The following is a 23108-nucleotide window of genomic DNA, read 5'->3' on the forward strand; positions in this document are numbered from 1 at the left end:
ATAGTTTCCCAAGGTCCACACCATTCTGCAATGGAGAATAAATGCAATGGAGAATAAATGCAGTTTAAATAACATAGCTCCATACTATGCAGTCATAGGAGTTATAGTTTCCCAGGGTCTACACCATTCTCTGGGTGCAACTGCACTGAAGAATAAAAGCAGCTGGGACCCACTTTAAATACCATAGCTCCATACTGTGCAGCCCTGGGTTATAGTTTCCCAAAGTCCACACCATTCTGCAATGGAGAATAAATGCAGTTAGGACCTACTTTAAATAACATAGCTCCATACTATGCAGTCTTGGGAGATATAGTTTCCCAAGGTCCACACCATTCTGCAACGGAGAATAAACGTAGTCAGGACCCACTTTAAATAATGTAGCTCCTTACTATGCAGTCTTGGGAGATATAGTTTCCCAAGGTCCACACCATTCTGCAACGGAGAATAAACGTAGTCAGGACCCACTTTAAATAATGTAGCTCCTTACTATGCAGTCCTGGGAGATATAGTTTCCCAAGGCCCACACCATTCTGCAATGGAGGATAAATGCAGCTGGGGCCCACTTTAAATAACATAGCTCCATACTATGCAGTCCTGGGAGTTATAGTTTCTCTTCTCTATGGTGAAGTGCATTGCCACTTTCCCTCCCTCCTTGCTTCCTTGCTTCCGGACTTAAAGACACGTAACAGCTGACATTTCAAAGAGAGGAGGGGTTTTTTTTTCCAACAAAGAACACAAGAAGCGATGGTGGGTGGGGTCAAACCTTTAAAGTATGTTGGCAAATAAACTCAAAGAATGCTGAGTAACACAGATGCATTTAACAGTGTGATGAAGTGTGATGTAGGTAGGGAAATCATCTGTTTCGTTGCAAAACGGAGCTCTACTCTGCCAAACACTTCCCTGCTTCAATGTGATGAAGTGGTCAGAATTGCGACTGCATCCCTAACACATGCAATCAGAACCCACACAGCACACCCCGCACTCACACAGTTGTGAAAAACAACTTCCATACAATCTTAAAATCACCTTTATTCATGCTTTAACCTGTCCAGTTAAATACAAAAGCCATCCAGCAGCAGAAACCAGGGTCAGTATCCTCCAAATATTCCACTCTGGTATGCGTGTCTGTGAAATCCCAGTTGGGTGTTGTCTTTTGCTCCCAGACAAATGGGTTGGGAACTAAAACACTAGGTGAAGAGAAGGGTTATTGCAGAACTTGGAACGAAGATATAGGAACATCATCAGATCTTGATCAAGTCATCAGAGGTTGCAGAAATAGGGAGAAGTTGTGCGGGGCGGCAGCAACAACCGCCGTATGTGTAGCATTCACCAAGAAGGCATGTGTGCGTGTTCGCTCAGCCAAGGTCTGGGTCTGTGAGATAAAAGAGTTACAAGTCATGATATGAAGCAGTTGGAAGAAGAAAAGGAGGAAGAGGAAGAAGAAGAGGGTGGTAGAAGGAGAGGATGAAAAGGAGAAAGTAGTAAAACGAAAGAGGGAAAGGAGAGCAAAAACAACGAAGAAGAGGCTGAAGGAGTAGCTGAGTAAGAAGGAAAAGTAGGAGGAAAAAAGTGGAGAAGAAAAAAAAGGATGGTTAGGAGGAGGTGGAGAAAAGAAGGATGGTTAGGAGGAGGAGGAGAAAAGAAGGATGGTTAGGAGGAGGAGGAGGAGAAAAAAAGGATGGTTAGGAGGAGAAGAAAAGAAGGATGGTTAGGAGGAGAAGAAGAAAAGGATGGTTAGGAGGAGGAGGAGAAAAAAAGGATGGTTAGGAGGAGAAGAAGAAAAGAAGGATGGTTAGGAGGAGAAGAAGAAAAGAAGGATGGTTAGGACGAGGAGGAGGAGAAAAAAAGGATGGTTAGGAGGAGAAGAAGAAAAGAAGGATGGTTAGGAGGAGGAGGAGGAGGAGAAAAAAAGGATGGTTAGGAGGAGAAGAAGAAAAGAAGGATGGTTAGGAGGAGAAGAAGAAAAGAAGGATGGTTAGGAGGAGAAGAAGAAAAGAAGGATGGTTAGGAGGAGGAGGAGGAGAAAAGAAGGATGGTTAGGAGGAGAAGAAGAAAAGAAGGATGGTTAGGAGGAGGAGGAGGAGAAAAAAAGGATGGTTAGGAGGAGAAGAAGAAAAGAAGGATGGTTAGGAGGAGGAGGAGAAAAAAAGGATGGTTAGGAGGAGAAGAAGAAAAGAAGGATGGTTAGGAGGAGGAGGAGAAAAGAAGGATGATTAGGAGGAGGAGGAGAAAAAAAGGATGGTTAGGAGGAGACAGAAAAAAAGGAAGAGGAGGAATTGGAGGAGGAAGAAAAGGGAAGAAAGAGAGCAAGAAGATGAAGGGAAGTACAAGGTAGGAAAAGAAAAAATAGTATTGGAGGAGGAAGACAAAAGAAGAGAGGAAGGACAAAGAGGAAGAAGATGACAAGGAAAGGGAGAAGGAAGGAGAGTGAAAGGAGGGAAGAGAAAAAGAAGAGGATGAGACAGAAGAAGGGAGAAGAGAGGGAGAAAGAATAGGAAAGAAGGAGAGCAAGAAGATGAAGAAATGGAGGAGGACAAGGGTGAGGAAAAAGAAGTAGAAGCAGGAAGAAAGAGGAGGAGGAGAAGAAGGGGAGAAATCAGAGACATCCAGTATGAAGGACCATTTGAAATGTTTGTCTCGACTCTCACCATGACATGCACATACATAGCTGCAGAACTTCAGTTCCCCCCTTGCTCTGCTTACCTTGTTCCGAGCCCATTTCTGCCCTGTAGGTTTTGTAGGCATCGAAGCAGAAGACAGCAATGAGGATAAGGCTGAAGACCTGGCAGGAGAAGAACAGGTACGGATAAGACATGTGGGAGGAGCATGACTCATTGGCTTATTATGTTCTTGGTCTTCCTCGTATCTTATTAGTATTTGGATGGGAGACCACCAGGAGAAAACAGATCTCAAGATCTCCACTGGCTGCCGGTCCAGTTCCGAGCACAATTCAAAGTACTGGTTTTGACCTATAAAGTCCTATATGGTTCCGGCCCAGCTCACCTGTCCGAACATATCTCAACCCCACCTCTGTCACAAACACACTTGGAGGGGACAAGGGACAGGGCCTTCTTGGTGGTGGCCCCCTGCCTGTGGAACTTGCTCCCCAGCAAAATTAGGTCAACTACATCCCTCCTTTCCTCCAGGAAGAAGTTGGAAACGTGGTTGTGGGACCAGGCCTTCGGGTACAAGATTGACAATGACAATGATGACAATGCTATGGAAAATGGACTATGGGCAAGCTTCTGATTGTGTCACTGGTTGCAGAATTTCAGTTCTAGATAAGGCTAAGCATCTAGTATTATTTTAGATTGATTTAATTTTAACTAATTTAAAGTTTTTATTTACTTATAATTAACATGCATGAGGGGGCATCGAATCGTTGCCGGCTGTAAGCCACCCTGTATCCCCCTGCGGGGATTGAGAAGGACGGGGGTACAAATAATTGAAATAAATAATAAATAGATAGATAAATAATAAAATAAATAAATAAGATAGGGCTAGGAAAAGAGTGTACATGAAGCCTTAGAAAGCCACAGATGCCAGTCAGTGTTGACAGTACTGGATTGGATGGACCTTTGACCCAAAATAGGGTTGCCAGGTGAGAGAGGGCTCTGTTGCATCGACACTGTAGAACTCGGATCCTTCTGGATTCGGCCTGTGGCCAAATCAAGCAACCTCCAGGAGGATCTGAAGTGGAAGAACTGCTGAATGGCCTCTGTATGTCTTGTATGTCAAAAACGGCATTGAATATTTGCCGTATATATATACATTGTGATCCGCCGTGAACTACAAGAAAGGAGATTCCATCTGAACATGAGGAAGAACTTCCTGACTGTGAGAGCCGTTCAGCAGTGGAACTCTCTGCCCCAGAGTGTGGTGGAGGCTCCTTCTTTGGAAGCTTTTAAACAGAGGCTGGATGGCCATCTGTCGGGGGTGCTTTGAATGCAATATTCCTGCTTCTTGGCAGGGGGTTGGACTGGATGGCCCATGAGATCTCTTCCAACTCTTTGATTCTATGACTATGGGCCAGCTTGGATGTTTTGGACTTCAGCTCCCACAATTCCTAACAGTGGGTAGGCTGTTAGGAATTGTGGGAGTTGGAGCCTAAAACACCTGGAGGGATGAAGTTGGCCCAGGCCTGGTGTATACTCAATACAAGACAGATACTAAGTTTCTGCAAGCAAGCAACAAAATGCTGGTTATGTCCTATCAAGTCCTATACGCCTCAGGTTCAGGCCATCTGAAAGCTTATGAGATACACGTGTTTTGGAGGGACATCATACAATTGTGCTTCTTCCTTTCCAACTGCCACTGCCCTGACTATGGAGGAGGAGAAGCAGGCACAATTCCATTGAGTCTAGGCCCAAAAGTGGACAAATGGACCTCATTCCACCCCAACTGCTACTGCCCTGGACTCAGAGAAGGAGAAGGCAACAGCTCCATCAAGTCTTGACCCAGGAGCAGAAGAAAAGCCCTCTGACCATCCCAACTGCTACTGCCCTCACCTTAGAGGGCACTGTCTTCCAGAGTTCATCTCCTCCTATGGTGCCACCCCCTTTTCCTTTTGTGTCACATCATAACTAGATTCCAGAAGAGCTTTGTTGCTCTTTCCTTGTAAACCACATGGATGATGATGGCATTATATGTAGAGATGATGGAGAAGATGAAGATATGATAATGATGATGATGATGATCATCATCACACCATTTACAGAAAACCCACACACACAGATAGATATCTACATAAAAACTCCAACCATCACCCAAGTCAAAAAAGAAGCACCATTAAAGCCTTGGCAGACCGTGCAAAAAGAATCTGCGAACCCCACCTCCTCCAAGATGAGCTGAACCACCTCAACTGGGCTCTCCAGGCCAATGGAGACTCCACCTCAGACACCAGGAGAGCTTCAAGACCAAGAACAAGCCACGAGAGTAAAGATGAAGATCCACCCAGAGGAAAAGTGTTCCTGCCATACATCAAGGGAACCACTGACCGCATAGGGAAGCTGATGAGGAAACACAACATACAAACAATCTACAAACCCACCAAGAAAATCCAACAAATGCTACGTTCAGCAAAGGACAAGAGGGATCCTCTCACCTCTGCAGGAGTCTACCGTATACCATGCAGCTGTGGACAAGTCTACATAGGGACCACCAAACGCAGCATTGCCCAGACAAGAATCCAGGAACATGAAAGGCACTGCAGACTACTCCAACCAGAGAAATCAGCCATAGCAGAGCACCTGATGAACCAGCCTGGACACAGCATTTTATTTGAGAACACAGAAATGCTGGACCACTCTCACAACCACCATGTCAGACTACACAGAGAAGCCATTGAAATCTACAAACATGTGGACAATTTCAACAGAAAGGAAGAAACCATGAAAATGAACAAAATCTGATTACCAGTATTAAAAAATTCTAAAATTGCAACAGCAAAACAGCAGGGAGAAAAACAGGCAGGGACATCTAATCACCTTTCAAGAAGAGTTTGCTCCAGGCACAGTCAGCCCATTGTATGCTAATCAAGGTGGTCAGTTGAAAGATCCACACCTAGCCCAACTTACAAAAGCCCCTTTGTCTCACCCTGGCCATTTCACAGATATATAAACCCCCTTTTTTCCCATTTCCAGCAGACCTCACCTCTGAGGATGCTTGCCATAGATGCAGGCGAAACGTCAGGAGAAATGCCTCTAGAACATGGCCATATAGCCCGAAAAAACCCACAAGAACTGGATGATGATGATGTTGATGGATGTTAATTGGGCAAAGATGGAGATGATGAGGATGAGGTTGATGGATGTTTATCTTTCTTACTCTCCATGTTTGACCCTCGTTTACATCTATCTAACCACTACCATCACATCATGTGGATTCCTCTCGAATCTCAAAAGTAGGAGGAGTTCTGATGGTGGGCATGACCTATAAGGGAAGAGGTAGGGACAGCAAGGTGGCAACTTACAAAGGCCGAGACTGCAGATCCCTCATGACTGGCAGCAATGACAGCGAAGGCCACGACCGTGAAGACGATGGCAGCACTGACGCAGCGAAGGAAGTCCTATGAAGGAGAGATCAAGGGTTGCCGATGGATGAATCGTGTTGGAGATCAAATTGGTCATCAAAATAGGGATGGTTGCTAGGATGCTGAGACATTCAGTATCTCAATTTTTCAAAGGTTCTGAAAACTACAACTCCCAGGGTTTCAGAGCATTGGGCCATGGCAGTTCAAGTGGTGCCAAACCACATTCATTCTACAGTGTAACTCAGGGCTTTCCAAACATTTCATGTTGAGGATGCACCTTTATAAACAAACAGGCATCATTTTGCAACACAGTAATTCAGCAAACCAGTTAACTTGGGCCTACCAGCTGTTAGGAATTGTGGGAGTTGAAGTCCAAAACACCTGGAGAGCCCAAGTTTGCCCATGCCTGGGTTAAACCAACCCCTTTTAAGAGATACAGACACATTTATATATATATATTAATGACTGTGTTGCACTCCAGACCTGGAAACACCTATAACCACCACACCACACAAGAGTCCAGGAATATAAGCAAACAGTGCATTGTAAACAAATCAGGAATAAGAAAGGAAGATATATAACCCAAAAATGTTTAGTAACAGGTGATAACCAAACAGTAATCCAAATGTCTCATAACGTTCCAAAAGTGTCAGTCCAGAAACAGCCAGAAATCTCAGGAACAGCATAAGTCCGCAAAGCAAGTAAAAGCTGAACAGGAGCATAGAAAACTTCGAGGATATATTTAATTCAAAACCAAGGCTTGACTTGAACCAAGAACCAGAGAACTCAGGCTTAGCTTCTCACACCAACACAACGTTGCCTGAACTACCCTTAAGGTAATCAACATGTTTAATAGACACTCATGAAAGTATTACGTCTCCCGTGAATTTTCTCTACAACTTTCCCTCGTAATCTCTCTGAACAACACAATCTATTTTTGGCTCTGATTTGTAAACAAAGACTTTTGTTGATTTCCGTAGCTACAGGTGGTATCTCTTGGGAACTCTCCTTATCACTCAGCTCTTCACTCGATTCCTTATCTGCTGTTGCTACTTCTGGCTCCCCGCCTTGAGGCCCTGTACTTTCTGAGCCAGTTTCCTCACAGAGAGAACTACCATTTCCCAGACCTGAATTTCCCGGACTTAAGGTCCTATCGGTTTGTGTCACAGGAAAGCTCACAATCCTCTCTAAATCATCAGTCAAACCATCAGCCTCTGGCTGATCTACAACAGAGTGTGCAAAGGGATGTGGGAAATCGCAAAGAAAGAGTCACCCACCAAACAAGGCCAATTGACTCTGGTCAGCCTCTCGTAGTAGTGTGTCGCTCGCAGTGCCAGGAATGCCAATGTCACCAACACTTCCAGAAGAGCAGCCCCCATGTAGGCCGAGATGGACGCTGTCAGGAGTAAGAACACCAAAAAGCAGAGACCCTAAAGAATGGTCGGGAGAGGAAGAAATCAAATAAGTCAGTAACAGACACAGATGAGGTTTGCAGCCCATTGGGAGAAACACACCTATTCCTCCTTCCTAGGTGTTCTGACGGTCAACAAGTGTCCCAATTGTCATCTGATCTCTGTTTGTGCAACAGTTATGTCAGTCTACATTGAAGAATTGATGCGGTCTGACATCACGTTAACAGCCGTGGCTTAGTGCTATAGAATCCTGGGATCTGTAGTGAGACACAGCATTCTTTGGCAGAAATGGCTAAGGTAAAGGTAAAGGTAGTCCCCTGACATTAAGTCCAGTCATGTCTGACTCTGGGGTGTGGTGCTCATCTCCATTTCTAAGCCAAAGAGCCAGCGTTGTCCGTAGACACCTCCAAGGTCATGTGGCCGGCATGACTGCATGGAGCACCGTTACCTTCCCGGTACCTATTGAGCGGTACCTATTGATCTACTCACATTTGCATGTTTTCGAACTGCTAGGTTGGCAGAAGCTAGGACTGACAGCGGAAGCTCACGCCGCTCCCCGGAATCGAACCTGCGACCTTTCGATCAACAAGCTCAGCAGCTCAGTGCTTTAACCCACTGCGCCACCGGGGGCTAGAAATGGCTAAAGACTGTGTTAAATTAAAAAACCCAAGATTCCATAACATTGAGCCAAGTGGGATCAGATTGCATCACTTTGACAGTATAGATTAGGCATGGGGCAACTTGGCCATCCAGTGGTTTTGGATTTCAACTCCCACAATTCCTAACAGCCCCAGGCCCCTTCCTTTTCCCCCTCAGCTGCTTAAGTGGCTGAGGAGGGGAAAAGGAAAGGGCCTGAGGCTGTTGGGAATTGTGGGAGTTGAAGTCCAAAACCCCTGGAGGGCCAAGGTGGCTCATGCCTAGTATAGATGGATGGAGAGGTAAGGTATCTAGATGAAAAGTGAATTGAGGAATATAATGTTGGGTGCAATATAGGTTGAGAGGGAGTTGAGAATGAGATGGAGTTAAGAGAGGAAGAGATGGATGGAAACATGAGAGATGGAGACAGGAAAATGGAAAGAGTGAGTGAGTGAGAGAGAGAGATGGAGAAGTTATGGGTCTGGATGAAAACTGAGTAGAGAAATATAATATTGAATGCAATATAGGATGCAAAGAGAGAGTTGAGAATGAGATGGAGCAGAGTGGAAGAAATGGATGGAAACATGAGAGATGGAGACAGGAAAGTGGAAAGAGTGAGTGAGAGAGATGGAGAAGTTATGGGTCTGGATGAAAAATGAGTAGAAGAATATAATACTGAATGCAATATAGGATGCAAAGAGAGAGTTGAGAATGAGATGGAGCCGAGAGAGGAAAGGATGGATGGAAAAGTGAGAGATGGAGAGGGGAAAGAGTGAGAGACTGATAGAGATGGAGTAGTTATGGATCTGGATGAAAAATTAGTTGAGGAATATAATATTGAATCCAATATAGGATATAAAGAAAGACTTGAGGAAGAGGTGAAAGGGATGGAGAAACGGATGGATGGAAAAGTGAGAGATGGAGACAGGAAAGTGGAAAGTGAGTGAGTGAGAGAGATGGAGAAATTATGGGTTTGGATTAAAAAGTGAGTAGACGAATTGAATGCATTGATATTGAATGCAATATCAGACACAAAGAGACTTGAGGAAGAGGTGTAAGGGATGGAGGAACGGATGAATTGAGAGATTAAGAGAGGAAAGTGGAGTGGAACAAGTGTGAGAGAGAGAGAGATGGATGTAGAGGTCAGGCATCTAGATCAAAAGTGAGAAGAGGAATATAATATTGAATGCAACATAGGATGTCAAGAGAGACTTGGGGAAGAGGTGTAATGGATGGAGGAACTGATGAATGAAAAAGCGAGATATGAAGACAGGAAAGTGGAAAGTGAGTGAGAGAGATGGAGAAGTTATGGGTCTGGATGAAAAGTAAACAGAAGAATATAATATTGAGTGCAATTTTGGGTACAAAGAGAGACTTGAGGAAGAGATGTAAAGGATGGAGGAATGGATGAATGGAAAAGTGAGAGACTGAGGGAGGAAAGTGGAGTGGAACAAGTGTGTGAGAGAGAGATGGATGGAGAGGTCAAGAATCTAGATGAAAAGTGAGTTGAGGAATATAATATTGAATGCAATATAGGTTGCAAAGAGAGAGTTGAGAATGAGATGGAGCTGAGAGAGGAAGAGATGGATGGAAACATGAGAGATGAAGACAGGAAAATGGAAAGAGTGAGAGAGTGAGAGAGAGAGATGGAGAAGATATGGGTCTGGATGAAAAATGATGAGAGAATATAATACTGAATGCAATATAGGATGTAAAGAGAGACTTAAGGATGAGATGTAGCTGAGAGAGGAAAGGATGGATGGAAAAGTGAGAGAGAGGGGGGGAAAGAGTGAGAGGCTGATAGAGATGGAGTAGTTATGGACTTGGATGAAAAATGAGTAGAAGAATATAATACTGAACACAATACAGGAGGCAAAGAGATATTTTGGGATGAGATGGAGCCAAGAGAGTAAGGAATAGATGGGAAAGCGAGAGATGGAGACAGGAAAGTGGAAAGAGTGAGTGTGTGTGAGAGAGAGAGATGGAGAAGTTATGGGTCTGGATGAAAAATGAGTAGAGCAATATAATACCGAACGCAGTATTGGATGCAAAGTTAGACTTGAGAATGAGATGGAGCCGAGAGAGGAAAGGATGGATGGAAGAGAGAGAGATGGAGAGAGGAAAGTGGAGTGGAACAAGTGTGAGAGAGAGATGGATGGAGAGGTGAAGAATCTAGATGAATAGTGAGTTGAGGAATATAATATTGAATGCAATATAGGATGCGAAGAGAGAGTTGAGAATGAAATGGAGCCAAGAGAGGAAGAGATGGATGGAAACATGAGAGATGGAGACAGGAAAGTGGAAAGAGTGAGTGAGAGAGATGGATAAGTTATGGGTCTGGATGAAAAATGAGTAGAGGAATATAATACTGAATGCAGTATTGGATGCAAAGATGGACTTGAGAATGAGATGGAGCCGAGAGAGGAAGAGATGGATGGAAACATGAAAGATGGAGACAGGAAAGTGGAAAGAGTGAGTGTGTGAGAGAGAGAGATGGAGAAGGTATAGGTCTGGATGAAAAATGAGTAGAGGAATATAATACCGAACACAGTACTGGATGCAAAGATAGACGAGAATGAGATGGAGCCAAGAGAGGAAAGGATGGATGGAAAAGCAAGAGATGGAGAGGAGAAGTTGGAGTGGAAAGAGTGAGAGATGGAGCACTTTGAGGTCTGGAGAGCGGAGGGGAAGAAGAGGAGGGTTCTTGTTACCAGCTCTGCCTCCATGAGGATCCCCTTGGGGGAAGTCAGGAACTCCTTGTCTAGGGCGAAGCCTTGCAGCCCCCCAGCCGGGTCTTCGTGCTCCCCCATCCTGCCTCCTCTGTGCTCCTGCTGCTGCTGTTGGGAAGGATGGATGGTGGAAGCGGAGGGTGGGAGGAAGCGGGAAAGGAAAAAAAAGGCCCAAGAGGAGATGAAAGGGGGTGTCTGTTCTTCCCCGTCCACCTGGCACCCGGCCCGGTTTCCACGCATAAGGCAGAGGAGAGGAAACCAAAGTTTTTTGGGGAGGGGGAGAGAAAAAGAGAAGGGGGTGGCGGAAAAAGGGTCTGTGAGAAAACCCAAAAATGGGCAAGGGAGGCCTGGAAAAAGAGGGTTCTGAAGGCAGAGGTTGTGGGTCTTGCCCAGAGTGGGAAGGGAATGCTTGGGGTCTCCCACCACACATCTGTCCCCACTCTCTCCACGCTCTGTGCCCACCTGCCCTTTGGCTCTGGCATCCCAACCTCCCTCGAAGGGACAATGCGGGATTGTTCCCCAGGGCCAGGAGCGGACGGCCCCAGGAGAACAAGGTCCGGATTGTCTGGAGGGCCAGGAGGCCAAAGGCGGGAAGAGGGAAGGGAGAATGGGACACATTCTCTAGAGGGCCCAATTCATTTGGTCCAGGATGAGCGTAGGAGGAGGAGAGGAGAATGGACTGGGCGCGTAAAGCTCAACGAGGACAGCAGGGGGCAATCAAGAGCAGAGAGGCCAACAGACCAGCATCACCCATTGGCAGCTCAAAACTACTGGACTACAATCCCCATCACTCTACATTCATCCTCCATCAATGTGAAATTCCGGGACTACAAACCCCATTGCTCCCCCTTCACACTCCATGAGTAGTGCAAAAGGCCCAGACTACAACTCCCATCAATGTCTTCTCATCACTCACTAACAATGTGAAATTCCAGGACTAGAAATCCCATCACTCCCTATTCATTTTCCACTAGCAGTGCAAAAGGTCTGAACTACAACTCCCATCACTGTCCTTTCATCACTCACTAGCAAATTGACATTCCAGAACTACAAATCCAATCACTTCCCATTTATTTTCCACTTGCAGTGCAAAAGGCCTAAACTACAACTCCCATCATTGTTCTTTCATCACTCACTAACAACGTGAAATTCCAGGACTGCAAATCACATTGGTTCCCTTTCATCACTAGCAATGCAAAAGGCCCAAACTACAATTCCCATCACTGTCCTTTCATCTCTCACTATCAATGTTAAATTCCAGGACTACAAATCCCATCACTCCTCTTTCATACTTCACTAGCAGTGCAAAAGGCCCAAACTACAACCTCCATCACTCTCCTTTTATCACACACCATGAAATTCCAGGACTACAGATCCCATTGCTCTCCTTTCATACTCCACTAACAGTGGAAAAAGACTCAAACTACAATTATCATCACTCTCCTTTCATCACTCACTAGTATAAAAGTCTAGGACTACAACTCCTATCACTCTGTGTTCAGCACCCACTAACAATATGAACGTCCAGGACTGCAAGTCCCATCACTCACTTTTCATCACAAGCACGCAGCCCAAAAGGTCCTGAACTACAACTCCCATCACTCTCTTTTTATCACTTACTAGTATTGCCAAAGGACTGGATTGCAACTCCCATCACTCTCTTTTCATCCTCAAGTGAAACTTTTTCTGCTTAGAGGGGTTTTAGGAACTGACTGCAAAATGCTTTCATCAGAGCAACGTTGGTCTTTTATGTTTGTATTTGAAATGTCAGTTCTACAGATAGTTCAAGAGCCTTCTTAGAAACACTTGGGGCCAGAAGTGTTTGAGTTTTGGGATTTCTGATGGATTTTGGAATGTTGGCATGTTCATAATGGGATATCTTGGGATATGTCTCCAGTGTAGAATTAATACAACGTAATTGTAGGACTTGTAGTTTGTTGAGGCATAAGTACTTAAGTCTTTATAAGCATGTTTACCAAATGAGTCCCAATTGTGAAAAAAGTGAGATGATATGAATGAAAAAAATGTCATAAAGATAAAGTTTTCCCCTTAGCATTAAGACTAGTTGTTGTATACAACTCTGAGGGGTTGGTGCTCATCTCCATTTCTAAGTCGAAGAGCCGGCTTTATTCATAGACACCTCCAAGGTCATGTGGCTGACAACACTGCATGGAACACCGCTACCTTCCCACCAGAGTGATACCTATTGATCTACTTACATTTGCATGTTTTCAAATTGCTAGGTTGGCAGAAGCTGGGGCTAACAGCGGGAGCTCGCCCTACTCCCCGGATTTGAACTGCCAACCTTTCAGTCGACAAGTTCAGCAGCTCAGCGGTTTAACCCGTTGTGCCACTGGAGGCTCCATCTTTGATTGTAGGTGAACTATAAATCCCAGCAACTACAACTCCCAAATGTCAAGATCTATTTTCTCTAAACTCAGCCAGTGTTCACGTTTGGGCATATTGAGTATTCATGCCAAGTTTGGTCCAGAGCCATCATTATTTGAGTCCACAGTGCTCTCTGGATGTAGGTGAACTACAAATCCCAAACTCAAGGCCAATGGCCACCAAACCCTTCCATTATTTTCTGTTGGTCATGGGAATTCTGAGTGCCAATATTGGTTCAATTCCATTGCTGGTGGAGTTCAGGATACTCTTTGATTGTAGGTGAACTATAAATCCCAGCAACTATAACTCCTAAATGTCAAGGTCTATTTTCCCTAAACTCCACCAGTGTTCACATTTGGGCATATTGAGTATTCATGCCAAATGTGGTCCAGATCCATCATTGTTTGAGTCCACAGTGCTCTCTGGATGTAGGTGAACTACAAATCCCAAACTGAAGGCCAATGCCCACCAAACCCTTCCAATATTTTCTGTTGGTCATGGGAATTCTGAGTGCCAAGACTGGTTTGATTCCATTGTTGGTGGAGTTTAGGATACTTTTTGATTGTAGGTGAACTATAAATACCAGCAACTACAACTCCCAAATGACAAAATCAATCATCCTCCCCTCAAACCCCACCAGATATTCTAATATTTGAATGTTTTTGAACTGCTAGGTTGGCAGGAGCTGGGTGTAACAGCAGAAGCTCACCCCGCTCCCCAGATTTGAACCACCAACCTTTCAGTCAGCAAGTTCAGCAGCTCAGCAGTTTAACCTGCTGGGATTATTGTCATAATCATCATCATATTCTGCTGGGATGACTGAGGATGATGTGCGTTGTGGTCCAGGATGTGCTTAAGGAAGCACTCCATTCAGTCACATTGGAAAGGAACAAGTGGGCTTGAATACAGAAGACTTGACATATTGTTGTTCTTTCAAAATATTTATTGAATTTGAACACTTAAATATAACAAAAATAAATAGTATCAGCATTGTAGCTCTTTCAGAAAAAGCTAAACAGAAGAAGTATTCCATACAGGGTGCAAAGAGCAATCTCTCAAAACATTTTCTGCAGCAATCCATACATTCTGTAGCAATTCATACACAAGATTCGACATTTCCTCCCCATTCCTTTTGCCTCTCACTCAATCAGACAGACCTTAGAGTCGTTGTCAGTTCTTCTCCAGACCCTTGATCATTTTAGACACATTCCAGCTTGTCAATATCTCTTTTCAATTGTGGTGCCCAGAATTGGAGACAATATTCCAGGTGTGGTCTAACCAAAGCAGAATAGCAGACTGAAAGCAGAAATGCGAGTAGATAAATAGGTACCGCTTTTAGCAGGGAAGTGCCCTTAAGGACATCGATTGGGAGGACGTCTAAGGATAGCAAAAGCACTTCGGCATGGGAAATGGTGCAACAGCACCTCCATGTGGCCGGAGTTGAGCGCAACCTCCAAGATGCCAGAAATAAGATGGGAAATGCCTTTATTTCTGTTTGTGTATTGTTTGTTCTTGTTAATTGTATAATGGCATTGAATGCTTGCTGTAGGTGTGTTCTGTAATCCGCCCAGAGTCCCCTCGGGGAGATAGAGCGGAATATAAATAAAGTATACACAGTGTTCCCTTGCTACTTCGCTTATTGCGGACTCGCTGTTTCGCGAATTTAAAAAAAATTAATTTAAAATATATATTATAGTAATTTTTGCTGTTTTGTGGGGTTTTGCTGCCATCACTTTCCAAAGCGCTTTCCCTCCTCAGTCCTCCCTCCCTCCAGCCTTGAAGAGCCTTTCCTTCCTTTCCTTCACTTTATTTTAAGTTTATAAAGACTTAAAATAGTGTATAACTACTACAATAATGTGTATAACTACTACAATAATGTTCGCCCTCGGGCTAAGAACAGCGGTATGTAAGTAAAGTAAATAAATAAGGAGGGCGACTAAAATGATCATGCGTCTAGAGAACAAGCCCTATGAGGAGCAGCTTAAGGAGCTGGGCCTGTTTAGCCTGAAGAAGAGAAGGCTGAGAGGAGATATGAAAGCCATGTATAAATATGTGAGAGGAAGCCACAGGGAGGAGGAGGGAGCAAGCTTGTTTACTGCTTCCATGGAGATTAGGGCAAGGAACAATGGCTTCAAACTACAAGAGAGGACATTCCATCTGAACGTGAGGAAGAACTTCCTGACTGTGAGAGCCGTTCAGCAGTGGAACTCTCTGCCCCGGAGTGTGGTGGAGGATCCTTCTTTGGAAGCTTTTAAACAGAAGCTGGATGGCCATCTGTCAGGGGTGATTTGAATGCAATATTCCTGCTTCTTAGCAGAATGGGGTTGGACTGGATGGCCCATGAGGTCTCTTCCAACTCTTTGATTCTATGATTCTATAAATATTAAAATTAATAGAGCATCCCTACATCACGGTTTTTGACTTATTGCGGGAGGTCCTGGAACGTAACTCCAGCAATAAGTGAGGGAACACTGTATATAGGGTAAAGGTAAAGGTTGTCCCCTGACATTAAGTCCAGTCGGGTCCGACTCTGGGGGTTGGTGCTCATCTCCATTTCTAAGCCGAAGAGCCGGCGTTGTCCATAGACACCTCCAAGGTCATGTGGCAATATGACTGCATGGAGCGCCGTTACCTTCCCGCCAGAGTGGTACCTATTGATCTACTCACATTTGCATGTTTTCGAACTGCTAGGTTGGCAGAAGCTAGAGCTGACAATGGAAGCTCATGCCGCTCCCCGGAATCGAACCTGCGACCTTTCGGCCAACAAGCTCAGAAGCTCAGCGCTTTAACCGACTGTATATATATTATCATCATTATTCATCCTACAGCATCGGAAAGTGAGTATGACCAGAGAGAATGGACATTTCGTTTACTATTTCCCCCTTCCGTTGCCATACAAATTCAAAGGAATAGGAGCATTGGAAAAGTTGGCTGCCAATATTTGGCAGAATAGGTGAATATAGTGAGATAATGAGGATGACAAGAGAGAGATAGGAGAGTTGACTTTACACACCTCGCTTGTGTATGGGAAGCCTGAGTGGTGGTGCCATTTCTAATGACACACATATGCTGCTCTTTGGTACCACACATGTGCAAGACACATTCATCCTGTACACAGCTGTCTGCAAGTAGAAGAGTGTTTTCGTATTATCCCCAGGACAAGGTTTCCGGTAAAAGACGAGGATGTCGTGTGGAACTTCGATGGAGTTTCCATGGTGGACCTGCCTGGTGTAGATATTTTTGCTGCCTTGTTTCACACAGGACTTCCAGGAGACACAAGTTGAACGGCAGTTGCATCGAGCATTCCAGATGGTTTGTGGGTAGCGGCCAGGTTGCTCGTCTTTTCTGAAGGAAGCAACAGAAGGAAGATAAGTTTAGGTGAGACATATCATAGAATCATAGAATCAAAGAGTTGGAAGAGACCTCATGGGCCATCCAGTCCAACCCCCTGCCAAGAAGCAGGAATGTTGCATTCAAATCACCCCTGACAGATGGCCATCCAGCCTCTATTTAAAAACTTCCAAAGAAGGAGCCTCCACCACACTCTGGGGCAGAGAGTTCCACTGCTAAACGGCTCTCACAGTCAGGAAGTTCTTCCTCATGTTCAGATGGAATCTCCTCTCTTGTAGTTTGAAGCCATTGTTCCGCGTCCTAGTCCCCAAGGAAGCAGAAAACAAGCTTTCTCCCTCCTCCCTGTGGCTTCCTCTCACATATTTATACATGGCTATTATATCTCCTCTCAGCCTTCTCTTCTTCCGGCTAAACATGCCCAGCTCCTTAAGCCGCTCCTCATAGGGTTTGTTCTCCAGACCCTTGATCATTTTAGTCGCCCTCCTCTGGACACATTCCAGCTTGTCAATATCTCTCTTGAATTGTGGTGCCCAGAATTGGACACAATATTCCAGGTGTGGTCTAACCAAAGCAGAATAGAGGGGTAGTATTATTTCCCTAGATCTAGACACTATGCTCCTCTTGATGCAGGCCAAAATCCCATTGGCTTTTTTTGCCGCCACATCACATTCCTGGCTCATGTTTAACTTGTTGTCCACAAGGACTCCAAGATCTTTTTCACACGTACTGCTCTCGAGCCAGGCATTGTCCCCCAGTCTGTATTTTTGTACTTAAGGAAGATGTCAACAAAAAGCCTACTTACACATAGTGCCATGGGGAAATGGAGCGTTCCCTTTGTGATCCTTCGGAAGAGGCCTGGCATTCATTGAAAGAAGCCAACGACCGGATGTGCCTGGTTGTCTTCTGGGCATGTTCTTTCAAATGTTCGAATTCGCTCTCTCTGCAACAACGTGATGCTGAAAAGCAATCCATGGCTTCTGGTGTCGGAAACATTAAGAGGATAGAGATCGCGACCTATGAGAAAAGAACAAGAGGATAGAAAAGGTGAGGTTTGCTGAAAATCATGTAAGAATGCAACTTTCAGAATCTCCAGTCACCACTTATTGCTTTATTACAGGCATGGGCAAACTTTGGCTCTTCAGATGTTTTGGACTTCAACTCCCATCATTCCTAACAACGGGAAGGCCAAAGTTTGCTCGTGTCTGCTTTATTATCTTTTAACATTGGAATGAACAAAATTATCATATTCCAATTATAAGCTAATAGAACTGGGCTCTAGTGTCCCTAACATTATAATTCTATAACCCCAGTGAAAGCTATCTAAGTATCCTAGCATATGTTTACTTTGATCTGTTGAGCTCTATGGTTTGACTCAGAAAAGAGCACAAAGATCAGCTACTAACTAATTTAACTTCCTATCATACAAAACATCTCTGAGTTCTGAAATCAGCCACTGCCAGAAGGGACAATTTTTTTAATCTATGCTGATGATCGTGCCATCACCGCTCAAACAGGGAGCTTTGAGATGGTTGAACAGAAGCTCTCCGAAGCGTTATATGCTCTTACTGCCTATCACAGGGGAAACCAGCTCATTCCTAATCCATCTAAAACATAGACATGTGCTTTTCATCTTAAGAACAGACAAGCATCTCGTGCTCTGAGGATGACCTGGGAAGGAATCCCACTGGAGCATTGCAGCACACCCAAATACCTGGGAGTCACTCTGGACCATGTTTTGAAGAAGGATTGCTTGAATATCAATCAAAAAGTGAGTGCTAGAAACAACATTATACGAAAGCTGACTGGCACAACCTGGGGATCACAACCAGACACAGTGAAGGCACCTGCCCTTGTGCTTTGCTACTCTGCTGCTAAGTACACATGGCCAGTGTGGAACACTTCTCACCACATTAAAACAGTGGATGTGGCTCTTAATGAGATATGCCACATTATCACAGGATGTCTGCGCCCTGCACCACTGGAGAAATTACACTGTTTAGCCGGTATTGCACCACCTGACATCCGCCGGGAAGTAGCAGCCAATAGTGAAAGGACCAAGGCAATGACATCTCCGACCCATCCCCTATTCGGATATCAGCCAGCATGCCAATAGCTTAAATCAAGAAAGAGTTTTCTAAGATCTACAGCAGTGGTTCTCAACCTGGGGTCCCCAGATGTTTTTGGCCTACAACTCTCATAAATCCCAGCCAGTTTGCCAGCTGTTAGGATTTCTATGAGTTGAAGGCCAAAAACATCTGGGGACCCCAGGTTGAGAACCACTGATCTACAGAGATACTCGCAGGAACACCTCAGCAAGCAAGAGTCCAAAAGTAGCAGCCTAAAACCCTGAACTTCAATCCATGGCTCATACCAAATGAAAGACTCCCCCCTGGGCACACAGAAGACAAGGTGATTTGGAATGCGCTGAACAGACTGCACTCGGGCACCACAAGATGCAGAGCCAACCTCCACAAAGTAGAGTACACTGTCATTTCCTAATTGGTTCTGTCCTAAAAAAAACATGGGAAAAGTTTGTCTTTTTAGGAATCTAGGTCCTCAAGTATGACTTTATGGCAGGCATGGACAAACTTTAGCCCTCCAGGGGTTTTGGACTTCAACTCCCACAATTCCTAACAGCCTAGCAGCTGTATTGTCGAAGACTTGCATGGCTGGAATTACTGGGTTGTTGTAGGTTTTTTCGGGCTATATGGCCATGTTCTAGAGGCATTCTCTCCTGACGTTTCACCTGCATCTATGGCAAGCATCCTCAGAGGTAGTGACCTCACTACCTCTGAGGATGCTTGCCATAGATGCAGGTGAAACGTCAGGAGAGAATACCTCTAGAACATGGCCATATAGCCCGAAAAAACCTACAACAACCCAGACTACCAGCTGTTAGGAACTGTGGGAGCTGGAGTCCAAAACACCTGGAGGGCCAAAGTTTGCCCATGATTGCTCTATGGGCCACCTCTTCTGGAAGTTGACTATAGAATTGCACCGGAGAACCTACAAATGCCCCCCAAAGGTGTTCTCTATAGCAGTGGTTCTCAACCTGTGGGTCCCCAAGTGTTTTGGCCTACAACTCCCAGATGTCTCCGCCAGTTTACCAGCTGTTAAGATTTATGGGAGTTGAAGGCCAAAACATCTGGGACCCACAAGTTGAAAACCACTGCTTTATAGGAACCTCTAGGTTCTCCAGGACAACACTATGATCAGCTTCTGATGGAGTTTGACCAACAGACCTGTACTAGAACAGAATCAAGTCTGCCAAAGTGAAACTCACAAATGTGGAAGACCGACCACAGTCCTCAGCCAGAGGAAGGATCCAAATGGAACCCTGCCAGAAAGTGGCTCCGGATTTTAGTCCGAACTTCCAACAGATTCAGCACCTTGGATGATTCTCGTAAGATTGAGGCTACAAGAAGTATGGGCAAACTTGGGCCCTCCAGGTGTTTTGGACTTCAACTCCCACAATCCCTAACAGCCTACCGGCTGTTAGGGATTGTGGGAGTTGAAGTCCAAAACACCTGGAGGGTCTAAGTTGGTCTATCCCTGGGCTACAATCCGAAGCAGATTTGTTGCTCCATTGACACAGAAGCCATTGCCTGCCATAGACTTGATCTTCAACCTCACCTCCCAAATTCTACCCTCCATCCTCTGCTGAGGGAAAAAACAGAGTTTTTGGGACTCACCGATAGGATTTGGTTCATCTTGGCGTCTCTCTCAGGGCACCTGTCTCTGTCCGATGCCGGGGACTACCTGCTGCTTCAACCTTCGGGATTCCCATTTTTATCGCCGGCAAAGTTCCACTGATCTGCATGCGATGCAAAGTTGTGGCTACTTTTTTCCCTGGATGCGTTTTCCTTTTATGCGAGGCAATTTACTTTTCCGTTTGCTCCGTAAAACACCCACGGGTGGTGAATTTTGCAATATGAAGAGGTCAAGTGGGGAGCTAGAGAAGGTGGTCCCAAATGGCACCGATCCTGGCATCTCCTTTACACCGGAGTACGGCTTTTTTCAAAGTCCAGCCTTGGAATCAGTGGATTTATCCTGTTTTGGTAAACTTCCTTTGCTCCTCCATCTGACTGAGGAATGGTGTGTGGTCCTCACGCATGGGGTGCTGGACTGCAATTTCCAGCATTCTGTCTAGAGCTGCTGGGAACTGCAGTCCAATGAAATAAGGACTGCCCTTTGTCTACAAGGTGTGATAAAGCTTCTAGGTTCCAATTTCAATGAGAAGCATCCCAAACATAGGCCTGATGTTGGCATATCCTTTCATGGATCGTTTGACGAGAGCTAGAAATTCCCGATACAAGCAGAAATTCCCCAAAATTGACTCTGAATGAGGTTTTTATTTTGTCATTGGCAGAATTTGAAAAGAGGTATATGACAAACTGGAATGTATGAAGACAAGGAAACCGAGGTGGTAAAGGGTCAAGAAATCAAGAGAAAGCAGTGGTTCCCCACCTTTTTTTTACCCAGGGACCACTTGACCAGGGACCACTTTGACCAAGGACCACTTTGACCAGGGACCACTTTGACCAGGCACTACTTAACCAAGGACCACTTTGACCAGGGACCAATTGACCAGGGAACACTTTGACCAGGGAACACTTTGACCAGGGACTACTTGACTAGGGACCACTTGGCCAGGTGCCACTTGACCAGGGACCACTTTGACCAGGGATTACTTGACCAGGGACCACTTGACCAGGGACCACTTGACCAAGTATCACTTTGATCAGGGACTACTTGACCAGGGATCACTTGACCAGAGACCACTTTGACCAGGGACCACTTGACCAGGGACCACTTTGACCAGGGACCACTTTGACCAGGGACTACTTGACCAGGGACCACTTTGACCAGGGACCACTTTGACTAGACGCAACTTGACCGGGGACCACTTTGACCAGGCACCACTTGACCAGGGACCACTTTGACCAGGGGACTACTTGACCGGGGACTACTTGACCAGGAACCACTTTGACCAGGGGCTACTTGATCAGGGACCACTTTGATCAGGGACCACTTTGACCAGGGACCACTTGACCAGGGACCACCTTGATCAGGGATCACTTGACCAGGGACCACTTTGACCAGGGGCTACTTGACCAGGGACCACTTTAACCAGGGACTACTTGACTAGGGACCACTTTGACCAGGGGCTACTTGACCAGGGACCACTTTAACCAGGGACTACTTGACTAGGGACCACTTTGACCAGGGGCTACTTGACCAGGGACCATCTGACCAGGAACCACTTTGAACAGGGACCAACTTGGATCAGCAAGAACTGCAAGGTTCTTTTTACACGTACTAATACTAAACCATATATGTTCCAACTAATATAGGTACTGTATAGCCCAGCTGATGTTTGGCCTGAGGAAGAGAAGACTACAACCCCCATCTTCAAATGACTGAAGGTCTGTGATGCAAAAGACACAGCAAAGTTGTTTTCTTAAACTGTAGAACATGTGAACCGGACCAATGGATTGCAATAAAAACTTTTAGAAAAGTTTTACCTGTAAATTCTTGCCCTTGTAGAGGTTTGGACTACATATCCCATCCAATGCTGCAGTCCTCTGATCTTGAAGGCCCTCTTATTTGGAGGCACCCAAGGTAGTACCTCACATAATATGAGAAGAGAAGTTGGTTCAGGACCAAATTGGTCAACTGAATCTCCAACAATGGACATTACTGCAAGGCAAAGCCAAAGAAAATCTTGAAAGGCAAAGTGCTCTTCTGCTACTTGGTGCTGCTCAATATTTGCAGGTATCCTGCCCCCAAACATGGAAGCTCTGTTTAATGTGTCATACCTTGTTCTGGAAAGGAGCAGGAGCTAGATGACAAAGCAAAGTCACAAAACTTGAGAAAGTTTCTTTTTGGACTACATTTACTAGATTGGGTGGTTGTGAGTTTTCCGGGCTGTGTGGCCATGTTCGAGAAGCATTCTCTCCTGACATTTCATCCACATCTATGGCACACATCTTCACGACCTCTGAGAATGGCTGCCATAGATGTAGGCAAAACATCAGGAGAGAAAACTCCCAGCAACGCAGTGATTCCAGCCATGAAAGTCTTCGACAAAACATTTACCAGATTCCCCAGAATGGCTGTGGATTCTGTGTGTTGCAGTCCAACTTTTTCTGAACTCTACCATCTTATGGGACTATTTCATTAAGACTCAGCATCCTTAGATTGATCGTTCTTACAGCAAGCGTAGTTTCTCTGGCTTTTCTTAGGATTTTATCACACAAGGTTGCAATAGGGCAAATACAGCAGGAGGAAATGCCTTACCTACCACTTGATGTTGTGTCTCTCCTATATTTGAATCACAGTTGGATCATCTCTGTCCATTGGCAGGAAAACCCATGAATAAATTCAATATCGCTGTTCCATCAATCTTTCCTGTGCAATAATATCCTTCTGTTGCAGTCCTGACATTGCGAAGTGGAGGAAAATTTGGTGATGAATGCAGGAAAATAGAAAAAAAACAGAGAAATAGGAAAAGATGGATAGAGACTGTTTGAAAGACTGCACATAAATTCACAGGAACCA

At 45.0% G+C, this 23108-nt stretch overlaps 2 protein-coding genes across 2 annotated transcripts; both read right to left on the reverse strand.

Moving 5' to 3' along the window:
* Nucleotides 1-1203: 1203 nt before the first annotated feature.
* Nucleotides 1204-11346, reverse strand: CMTM5 (CKLF like MARVEL transmembrane domain containing 5). The gene is made up of 5 exons (XM_060780011.2): nucleotides 10791-11346; nucleotides 7309-7461; nucleotides 5972-6067; nucleotides 2704-2782; nucleotides 1204-1372 (listed from the first exon to the last, which is right to left on the reverse strand). The coding sequence occupies exons 1-5, from the start codon at nucleotides 11046-11048 to the stop codon at nucleotides 1356-1358; spliced, it is 603 nt and encodes a 200-aa protein (XP_060635994.2). The 5' UTR covers nucleotides 11049-11346; the 3' UTR covers nucleotides 1204-1355.
* Nucleotides 11347-16201: 4855 nt separating this feature from the next.
* IL25 (interleukin 25) lies at nucleotides 16202-20257 on the reverse strand. Its single transcript, XM_060782901.2, has 3 exons — nucleotides 20240-20257; nucleotides 17350-17561; nucleotides 16202-16541 (listed from the first exon to the last, which is right to left on the reverse strand). The coding sequence occupies exons 1-3, from the start codon at nucleotides 20255-20257 to the stop codon at nucleotides 16202-16204; spliced, it is 570 nt and encodes a 189-aa protein (XP_060638884.2).
* Between the last annotated feature and the right edge of the window lie 2851 nt (nucleotides 20258-23108).

The sequence above is a fragment of the Anolis sagrei genome, chromosome 6 (genome assembly GCF_037176765.1).
Source record: "Anolis sagrei isolate rAnoSag1 chromosome 6, rAnoSag1.mat, whole genome shotgun sequence".
NCBI lineage: Eukaryota > Metazoa > Chordata > Lepidosauria > Squamata > Dactyloidae > Anolis > Anolis sagrei.